General features: G+C 52.9%; 1 protein-coding gene across 4 annotated transcripts in view; it reads left to right on the forward strand.

Annotated features, from left to right (window-relative positions):
* The window catches only part of PHLDB1 (pleckstrin homology like domain family B member 1), a 53,100-nt gene that overhangs the window by 3,749 nt on the left and 38,831 nt on the right, over nt 1–10,520 (forward strand). For 3 of the 4 annotated variants that reach the window (XM_021714934.1, XM_021714933.1, XM_021714935.1), the window contains exons 1-3: nt 3,260–3,344; nt 4,020–4,143; nt 5,149–5,319. In XM_021714934.1, the coding sequence (XP_021570609.1) occupies nt 3,285–3,344; nt 4,020–4,143; nt 5,149–5,319 (355 nt within the window). In that variant the 5' untranslated portion in view covers nt 3,260–3,284. Of the gene's footprint in view, nt 1–3,259; nt 3,345–4,019; nt 4,144–5,148; nt 5,320–10,520 lie in introns of those variants that run through there. The other variant, XM_021714932.1, reaches the window with a different exon arrangement.

Below are 10,520 nucleotides of genomic sequence, written 5' to 3' on the forward strand. Positions count from 1 at the left end.
CAGTCTGGGTGACAGAGCGAGACTCCAACTCAAAAATAAATAAATAAATAAATAAATAAAGTCACTCCCCTTTCCACCCCCAACCCCAGACAAGCACTGATCCAGACTTTTTTTTTTTTAGTTGGAGTCTCACTCTTTCACCCAGGCTGGAGTGCACTGGTATGTTCACAGCCTCTGCAGCCTTGACCTGCTGTGCTCAGGTGATCCTTCTGTCTCAGCCTTGCAAGTAGCTGGGACTACAGGCGCGGGCCACCACCACCAGCTAATTTTTTGTTTGGTTGTAGAGATGAGGTTTTGCCAAGTTGCCCAAGCAGGTCTTGAATCCCTGGACTCAGGCAATCCTCTTGCCTCAGTCCCCCAAAGTGCTGAGATTACAGGTGTGAGCCACCACACCCAGCTATCTTTTTTTTTAAATCATTATTCCAGTTTTATAGAAGAATGACAAGCAGAGAAGTCAAATAATTTGTCCAAGATCTTACAGCTAATATATAAATAAAGTCAGGGTCGCTGTGCACGGTGGCTCACGCTTATAATCCTAGCACTTTGGCTGGTGGCTCAACCTGTAATCCCAGCCCTTTGGGAGGCCAAGGTTAGTGGATTGCCTGAGCCCGTGGGTTCGAGACCCACCCGGGGAAATTGTCAAGACCTCGTCTCTACAATAAATCAAAAATTAACCAGGCGTGGTAGCGTGCACCTGTAGTTCCAGCTACTTGGAAGACTGAGGCGGAAGGATCACCGGAGGCCAGCAGGTTGAGGCTGCGGTGGCCAGGAGCATGCCACTGCACTCCAGTCTGGGCAACAGAGTGAGACTCTGACTCAAAAAAAAAAAAAAATCCTAGCACTTTGGGAGGTGGAGACAAGAGGACTGTCTGAGCCTAAAGGTTTGAGACCAGCTTGGGTAACTTGACAAGACCTCATCTCAACAATAAATCCAAAAATTAGCTAGGTATAGTGGCATGTACCTGTAGTACCAGCGACTTGTAAGGCTGGGACAGAAGGATCACCAGAGACCAGCAGGTCAAGGCTGCAGTAGCCATGATCGTGCCAATGCACTCCAGCCTGGGCAACAAAGTGAGACTCCAACTCAATAAATAAATAAATAAACAAACAAATAAATTAAAGGTCAGGGTAGAATTCAAGCCTTTTGTATCCCAATCTAAAGCTCTTTCCACTAAAGGTGATGCTTTTCCTTCACCATTATTTATGATGTCGTTTTTCTCACTCCCTCTTTTACATAAACTCCCCATTCCCTACCTACTCTCTTGCCTCTCCTCCCTCAGAACATGCTGAGGGATTTCCCTGCGTCTAAGGAAGCAGTACAGCAATCTCTGTCCTTGGAAATTCTTCCTCATGGCCAGGGCTCCTGGGGAGGGTGCCAGGCCAGCTTGAGGCTTGGTGTAGACTAACGGCCTTTTTTCTCTCCTCTTCCCAGGCAGTCTTAGGGTGGGCCCCAGGCTGTGTTCCGGCCTCTCTTCCGCCAGCTTGGGTGGAAATGGTGACGGAGATGATGCAGTCTAGGTCCGGAAGGGTGGAAGCTGGGAGGGTAAATTTAGTAACTCCATGGCTGAGGCCCTTGGGACCCACTGCCAGGGTCAGACACTCGTTGGAATGCTGCGTCCTGCCCCCAACTTCCTCTCCAAGTCACCTGGTAGATGACTGGAAGAGAAAGTAGAGGGAAACCCTGCTTTCCTGGGCCTGCCTCCTTCCCCTTTCAGCCACTCTTCTCGGCTTTCTCCAGTAACATTTCAGCAGCTAATGGAAGTTTCACACCTTAGCTAGTTGGCCAAGGCGTGGGTATGTGGGCACACATTAGCACACAGAGGTCCTTGCTCACATTTCTTTTTTTTTTTTTTTTTTTGAGTTGGAGTCTCACTCTGTCACCCAGACTGGAGTGCAGTGGCCGCTCCCAGCCACCACAGCCTCGACCTGCTGGGCTCCGGTGATCCTTCGCCTCAGCCTTCCAAGTAGCAGGACCTACAGGCACGCGCTACGACACCCGGCTCATTTTGATTTGTTGTAGAGATGAGGTCTCGCCAAGTTGCCCAGGCAGGTCTCGAACCCACGGGCTCAGGCAATCCACTCACCTCAGCCTCCCAAAGGCACAGGATTACAGGCTGAGCCATCGAGCCCAGCTCCTTCCTCACATTTCATAGGGACCAAAAATATAGAGGGATGGGTAGTGGAAGGGGAATTCAAATCCTGACTCTGGAATCTCTCTTACCCCTCGGTTCTAAGGGCCTAAGCTTCCTATAGCACGAAGCCAATTAAGAACCAAGAGTTAAGAACCCCGTATTCCCAGTATTAGTTACCGCTGGTTTTGATTTTTGTGGGGTTTTTTGTTAGTTTCACTCTGTCACCCAGGCTGGAGTGCAGTGGCACACTCACGGCTACCACATCCTTGACCTGCTGGGCTTAGGTGATCCTTTTACCTCACCTTTCCAAGTAGCTAGAACTAGGCATGCGCCACCACACTTGGCTAATTTTTTTTTTTTTACTTATTTTGGAGACAAAAGCTCATCAAGTTGCCCAGGCTGGTCTTGAACCTTTGGCCTCAGGCAATCCTCTTGCCTCTGTCTCCCAAAGTGCTGGGATTACAGGTGTGAGCTACTGCACCTCGTCTTTTTTTTTTTTTTTTTTTTCCTCTCTGTTAAGCTGATTGTATTGGGGTAAGGTTGCTTTCTGGGGAAGAAAAGGTATAGGAATTGAGACATATGGAAATGGCAGAAATGGCTGAGATTTTCCTCTGTCTCCTTTAAGAAACGATCTTACTGGACATATTCCCCTCCCCCCCCAAAGAGAGGAGAAGGAAAGGTTGGGGAAGGGAGAGCCTGGTTTAGCCCTGCCACCCATCTGAGGGCCCTTGGAGAGTCTTCCCTGGATTCTGCTTCTCCCACTCAGGTAACTTTTCCCAACCCTGCTTAAGGCTCTCCATGGCTGAGAATCTATCTTCAGCTGCCAAGCTGGTACTGAGTAGCAAGAAAGCACAGAAGTACAGTTGGGCCCTATACAGGGTTATTTGTTCTTAGGGCGGCAAGGGGCAGGGGGCAGAATAGGTGTATTACCTATTCTGTAGCTGGAGTCCTGGCACTGCCTCTCCAGGCCCCACCCAAACTCTTTAGCTGCCTCCACTTTCTTCAGCATGAGCGTGCTGGGAACGATGGTGGCTGGAGCTGCCCCATCCCTGAGAAACCTGCCACAGAGCCTACTTCTTTCCCTCTTCTGCCCTGGCCTCCCACCTCACCTGCTTTCTGCTCTGTCCCCAGGAGCTCTGGAGTCCTAGGACCATGGACGCTCTCAACAGGAACCAGGTAGGCCCTGGATGCAAGACCCAGGCTGTGGCGCAGGTGAGTGGGGGGCCAAGGCCGAGGGGCACGAGGGCTGTTGATGAGGATGGGCTCAGCTCTTCTGCCCCCTTGTGGTCCCAGCGCAAGGCTGAAAGCAGCAGTTCTGTTCCTCTCTGCCCTTCCCCAGGTCCCAAGCCTATTAACAGCTCAGTCTTTATCTGAATCAGGTTAATTGGTTCACCCAGAAACTACTCTTTGAAAGTCAGAAAGCAGTTTATGGGTTGACCCTGGGCTGTATCACTCTCCTTGATCCATGCCTCTACCCGCCCCTGTAATTCAGTCTAGCAGTGGCAAGCAATGGCCAAGTGGACCCAAACCGGGGACAAGTCTGCAGGGAGGGGCTTCTCTGCAGGACCCCCTGCTGCTTACCCAATGCCATCCCCACACCTCCCACCCTTCTCGTTTCTGTTTTAATAGACAAAAGGGCAGTTAAAGCCAAGACTCGAGATAAATCCAGTGGGACGTGGGACGAGTTAGTGGCCTAGATTCAGATCTCATTACAATTTAGTGCAGTAATGCTCTGGGTAAGATTTTGTGCTAAGCCTTTCAGCACCCTCAGAGCCCTTTGGAAAGGGGCAAGAGCTAGAGAGAGTGCTGGTGTGACTGGGACCAGTGTGGTAAGGTGCTGACCTGGAGCCTCTAATGATGCTCATCCTTCACCCTCACTACCTGCAGAAAGGACCCTTGGACCTGATCGAGACAGGCAAAGGGCTGAAAGTACAAACGGACAAACCCCATCTGGTGAGCCTGGGCAGCGGGCGACTCAGCACGGCCATCACCCTCCTGCCGCTGGAGGAAGGTAAGTGTGGACAGGGCTTCCCACTCTCCACCCCTCCATCCTTAGAGGCATTTCTGCCTGGGGGGCCTGGATTCTTGCCTGTGTGTTGGGCCCTTCTGCTGTCTGCTGGCAGGGCTCACCTCCCCACCCCACCAGCTTGCTTCCCTTGTGTCTGCCTCCCCAGACTGCCTGTCTTCTTCGGTAGATAATCTGGCTCCATGGCTGGGATTAAAGATCAGTTTAGAAATGAAGAGAGCACTGAGAGAAACAGGAGAGCACATTGCTCTTAGCGACTGGTGTTTCCCAGAAGAAAGGGGGCCCCGTTCCAGGGCAATGTCTGGCATGGAGAATGTACCCTAGGTGGAGAATGAGAGATGGGAGTCGGGACAAGATCGCCCAAGATAAGGCCTTGGCATGGTCCCCTTCACCTTTCAGCTTCAGTCCTCCCTCTCTCCTCTCCTGGCTGCACTTGTTGCCTGGGTGATACTACATTCCCCACATTCTCCAAATACCAGTCCCAGGGGCTCTGCCAGGGGGAGGGGCTATTCCTGCTGCAGTTAGGGGAGAGGCTGCACTGAAGAGGGAGGGAGTGAGGGAGGGGAGAGGTTGCAGGTGGCAGAGGGGAGGGAGAGAAGGAGAAAGGAAGACTTAGAAGAAGAGGAAGTAGGATAAAGGGGAGAAAGATAAAAGGACACAGGGAGAGGCAGGTGGGGGAGCAAGGGAAAGTGCAGAAAAGAGGTCCTCGTCTCTACTCTGCTCCATGGAGTCTGGGTCCTATCATGCCCTCTTTGTCTTTCTGTTGCTGGGTCTTTCCATCCTCAGGCAGTTTTCTCTGCTAGGGAAGAGTTTCTATTACTCACTCTCCAGACCATGCTAAGGGGCCCAGTAGGGGTGGGCTGTGGTGAGCAGAGATTCTCCCTGCTGCAGTAGGATGTGGAAATGTCTGTCCACTGTGGCCCTCCTTGCCCTGTCCCTGCCTTTTCAGCCCAGACCACCCCTCTGACTCAGTTTGCCTCCTGTCTCCAGGGAGGACGGTGATTGGCTCTGCGGCCAGAGACATCTCTCTGCAGGGTCCAGGCCTGGCTCCAGAGCACTGCTACATTGAGAACCTGCGGGGCACTCTCACCCTCTACCCTTGTGGCAATGCCTGCACTATTGATGGGCTCCCTGTCCGGCAGCCCACTCGGCTCACTCAGGGTAAGGTTTGACACCTCCAAACAGAGGGGGCTTCTGTTTCAAGGCTTGTGTGTGTTAGGCGCTGAGGAAGTCTGCTGTGGTAGTTGCCATGGTAACTGCCTGAGTGGCCTGTACTGAGGATGGAGTGCTCAGGTGCATCTGAATGTGACAAAACAGTATCCCAAAACCCTCCAGCATCCAGGCTGGTCTTCAACCTGCTTTTCTTCTCTGGTCACTCCCAATCTGCTTCCCTACATTATGAGGCGAGAAGAGGTTCTGATTCCTGCTATCAGAGGGCCTGGGGCATAGTGGGGATTGTTGGGGAAGAGTAATTGGAGCAGCAGTGAGAGGTATCAGTGGCATTGTTCCATGATGCCAAGAGGGAGTTGTTTTGAGAAGCTGGAGAGGAGGACAATACCTCCAGATGGGGATGGGGCAAGGGTAAAATCTGGTGGCAAAATCTGAGGACATGCCTCCTCCTGTTACAAGACTATGTGACAGTAGTCTTTGGATCATGACTATGACCCAAAGCAATGGCCCATTCTGTTGTGTAAGGCAGTTCTAAAAACTGGACCCTGGAGAGGCTCCATGGCTTAGCCTATAATCCCAGCACTTTGGGAGGCTGAGGCGAGTGGATTGCCTGAGCCTGCAGGTTCAAGACCCGCCTGGGCAACTTGGCAAGACCTTGTCTCTACAATAAATCAAGAATTAGCCGGGTGCGGTAGCGCGTACCTGTAGTTCCGGCTACTTGGAAGGCTGAGGCAGAAGGATCGCCGGAGCCCAGCAGGTCGAGGCTGCAGTGGCCGGGAGCAGCCACTGCACTCCAGTCTGGGCGACAGAGTGAGACTCCAACTCAAAAAACAAACAAACAAAAAAAAACTGGGCCCTGCACTACTATGGTTACCAGGTAGCTAAGGGGTTGGCCCAGGTGGCACTTTGATGGGCCAGGAGTGCTCACCCTGGAAACAGAGTTCTGGGCATGAATTCATATAGCGAATCATCAGATTAGGTGAATGAGAAAAGCAGATTTGGGTGTGAAGTTAACAGGACCATGAGAGCTTTGGGCTAAGCCTGGCTCTGATCAGGAGGACTGATGGCCCTGCATCATTTTCCAGGGCTCTAACTGGCTAGAAACCCCTTCAAAGTGGAAATCCCCCTCACTCCTCTGTCTCCCTCTCTTCTGGCCACGCCCCCTGGGGGCTTTCAATATCCCTCCCTTCACAGCTGGCCCAGGAGACCCGATCTTGCCCCCATCTTTTCTTCCTACCCTTGGGTGGGGGCCAGGGCACGGACAACCGACTTCAGAGAGGCAGGTCCGTCCACCAGCAGCAGCAGGCAGGCCCTTGCCCTCTCCAGGGCTTCCAGATCTCTGACTTTGGATGAGAGGAGGAACCCCCGTAACTGGGGCCTTGGCTATGATGGCATCTGGTTCCTGACCATCTTGTTCAATCTCAGAGACAGCATCTTCTCCAAGATATGGGAGTATGGAGGTGAGACAATAGAGCAGCAAGGAGGGGCAGGGCAAAGTTCAAAGAAAGCCCAGCCTTTACCACCCCAGTCCCCAACCCATCACATTCCCAGGTAAGCACACTGTCACCCTGCAGGCTGTGAGCGGGGTGGAGGAACCAGGATTCTGTATGCCCTTGCTGTCCAGTCTTCCCAGTGCATCCTCCCAAAGAAGAGGGAGGGCCTGGAGCCCAGATGGGATTCTGAAGCATTTCCTATGGCCCCAGTGACCCCCCCTTCTCCAGCCAGAAGCCCACCCTGCCAAGTATGTACCCTCCTACTCTCTTCTGACCCTAAACCCCCTTGCCTTTTTCTTCCTCCCACCTCCATAGCCTTCTTGTCTGGGCTCGCCTGTCTCAGAAGCTTGGCAGCCCGTGGAGGGGTAGGCAGAGGCACAAAGGAATGGGTGTTCTTCTCCCCAGCCACCCCCCTCCCCTGGGCTCCAGGAGCTGAGGGTTTCCTTGTCTCATCTCTGGAGCAAGGCACCAAGCCCAGCCCTGCCTGGCCCCACTCCGGACATTCTTGGGAGTGCGTTTCCCTGGAAACTGGGTGGCTCGGGGGTGCATGTGCTATCTCTGTGTGTCTGTGTAACTGGAGTGTTTATGTATCTCCGGATATGTTTGTGACTCTGGGCTTGTGTGTATCTCTGTGTTTGTGTCTTTCCTTGTGTTTATGGCTCAGTGTGTTCAAGTGGGCGGCAGGGTGAACTCAGGACTGATGGTACTAAAATGTCTGTATGTGTACTCCTATGTGTATATGAGAACTCTTTGGCCATATGCCTATCTGTGGGTATATGTACAAGAGGATCCTTTTCCCTGCTTTGTTCCCCTCATCTGACTTTGTAGAGGGGACCCTCTTCTTTGGAAAACAAGACTACCCTGGGAATAACAAGGAGCCTGCTCTGGCCTTAGCTGCATCATTCTGGGCACTGTGCCCAGCCATAGGCAACTTGGAGAGACACACTTCATGACAAGCAGAGATGGCAGTGACAGGCTCTGCTAGCGGGAATATGCCTGGGCCAGGGGAGGGGGGAGGCGGGCAGAAAGTAGATGCCAACCTTTAGCACAGAGCTATGAACATGAGAGCATGAAGAGAGGGAGCCAGGAAGGTCCTCATTCCACCCCCTGTACCGGGGCATCTTGGCACATCCCATGCTGTCCTCTTCTCTACAGAGCAAGGGGTGGAGCCAGGGAGAAGGCCAGGGAAATGAGGAGGAATCCCAATCTGGGTCTAGGCTGCCCCACCCTGGGACCACAGCGCCAGACCACATGAAAGATCTGGGAGTGGACTAAGTAGGGGAGGACCCAGAAAGCCACACAGCTCAGGGCCCAGGCTGTCTAGACAGTAGGTCCCCATCCACTCCTAGCATTTGCCTCCAGTCTCCTTTCCGCCTTTCCTCCCTAGGGCCCTCATTGGTGGGGAGGGGCTTGTGTGAGGGCCAGCAGAGGAGTGTGGCTGGGGAGCTAGGATTCCTGGGTTATTCAGCTGCCTCTTTCAGGGATCGAGGGTACTAAGACTCTTTTTCTCCCACTCAATTATTCCATCTGTAAATTGGGAGTAAAGCCTCCAAACTTTCTGTTATAAGACTGATAAAGATCTTGACTAATAAAGCTCAAAGGAACGAGAGTGGAGCAGAGGCTCCAGCTTCCCACTTCTTTGTGTCTGCCTCCTGCCCTATTTCTCACTGGCGGGCATCCTCTGTGTCTGCCTGGGTCTATCCAGCTGGCCATTACAGTTTCCAAACCGATGAATCACTCTTCCTGAGATTTTTTTTTAAGCCTCCCCTTCTTTTGCATTTGACCCTATATGGTTCTTCCTTTTTCTTTCTTTCTTTTTTTTTTTGAGTCAGAGTCTCACTCTGCCACCCAGGCTGGAGTGCAGTGGCACGCTCACGGCCACCGCAGCCTCGACCTGCTGGGCTCAGGTGGTCCTTCCACTTCAGTCTTCCAAGTAGCCGGAACGACAGGTGTGTGCCACCACGTCCGGCTCATTTTTTAATTTATTGTAGAGACAAGGTCTTGCCATGTTGCCTAGGCTGGTCTCAAACCCGTGGGCTCAGACAATCCTCTTGCCTCCGCCTCCCAAAGTGCTGGGATTACAGGCGTGAGTCACCACGCCTGGCTGTCTTCCTTTTTCCTTCAGAAGGGGCATAATTTTATGCACATATGTAAGTGTGTGAACGTGTGTGTGTATAGTTGGCAGCGTGGGTGAGTGGGGTAGTGGGCTTGCCAGCAAGGGTGGAACATTTGCCTGATTATTTATCTAAAGAGGTTGCCTTTTTATTTCAGAGTTTCTCCAGGAAGTGAGTGAATGGATAGCTATGCTTGAGTGAGTATGTAACTAAAAGTGTGGGCGGGGAGGAAAGGGGATGTGTGAGAGACAGAGTGTTGTTTTTTTTTTTTTTTTGAGTTGGGGTCTCGCTCTGTCGCCCAGACTGGAGTGCAGTGGCCGCTCCCGGCCACCGCAGCCTCGACCTGCTGGGCTCCGGCGATCCTTCCGCCTCAGCCTTCCAAGTAGCCGGAATTACAGGCATGCGCTACCACGCCCGGCTGATTTTTTGATTTATTGTAGAGATGAGGTCTCGCTGCCCAGGCGGGTCTCGAACCCGCGGGCTCAGGCAATCCACTCACCTCAGCTTCCCAAAGGCACGGGATTACAGGCCAGAGTGTGTTTAATGAGGGTGTTCGTGTGACTCAGATTGTGCATAACCGAGGTGGTTTCAGTGACTAAGTATTGGCGTGAATTTGAGAGACAGTGTGTAAGGTTTTGGTGAGCTACATGAGCACATATACTATGTTCCATAAAGTTCTGGTGTCCAGGGGCCAGGTCCCTGGAAAAATAGGAACTCTCTAGGGAGAGTGGGCTGGGTGGTAGGTACCTGCCTGACTCAGAATCTTGGCCTGACCCTGGGAGCTCCAGATATCTGTGTTTCCTACATAGGAGAGGTACCTTACTGAGATAGATGGGCTCTTTGCTGGGGATAGCACACACACTGGAGGTTGTGGCTTGGAGGACATAGGGTTCAATTTCAGGGTCCCCGGAAGTGGACTGGCTTGAAAGAGCAGTGTCTTGGTCTAGCCTGGGTCATGGGGTGAGCTGAGGGGACAGGGGGCCCGAAGAGGAGGTGTTTAGGATGGGGACAGGAGCTGGGCTCAGTGCTGCCTGCATTGCACAGAGCACTGACTTGGCCTGAACTCCCAGCCCAGGGTGACCTTGTCACGGTGTCAGACTGGGGCAGGAGCTAGACCTAGTGGCCTCGCTGGATCCTGTGGAGTTCTGCTTTTCCACTTTCCCTGGTTCCCTCACATATGTAGCCATGGAATGTCGGAGCTGAACTTCCAGTGAGCAGTCACTGAGGCCAACCTTATTCTGTAGAGAAGAAATCGGAGGCCAGAGGGTATGACTGGCCCAAGGTGATACTACCATTTAGGGTGGGTGCTGGCCCCGATCCCAGTCCTCTGCCACTGACCTCCTACCACAGAGGGCTCTGAGTGAGACCCTGCCCTTTACTTGGCTTCGCTTCTGCCTCCTGGCTTTTCACCCTCTGCCTCTCACCTTTCCTTCCCTCACGGTCACCTCCCTTGAACCCTTCCTCCCGCCCCACTTTTCCTCCTGCCACTGGCGCACGATCCGAGCCGGCTCCCTCTCTGCATCCTCCCGCCCCGCCCTCTCCATCCAGCTCCCCACTCTTCTCCTCCATCACTTCCTCTTCCCCT

This window comes from Carlito syrichta, unplaced genomic scaffold, assembly GCF_000164805.1.
Source record: "Carlito syrichta isolate Samal-C Ts95f unplaced genomic scaffold, Tarsius_syrichta-2.0.1 Scaffold305880, whole genome shotgun sequence".
Taxonomy (NCBI): domain Eukaryota; kingdom Metazoa; phylum Chordata; class Mammalia; order Primates; family Tarsiidae; genus Carlito; species Carlito syrichta.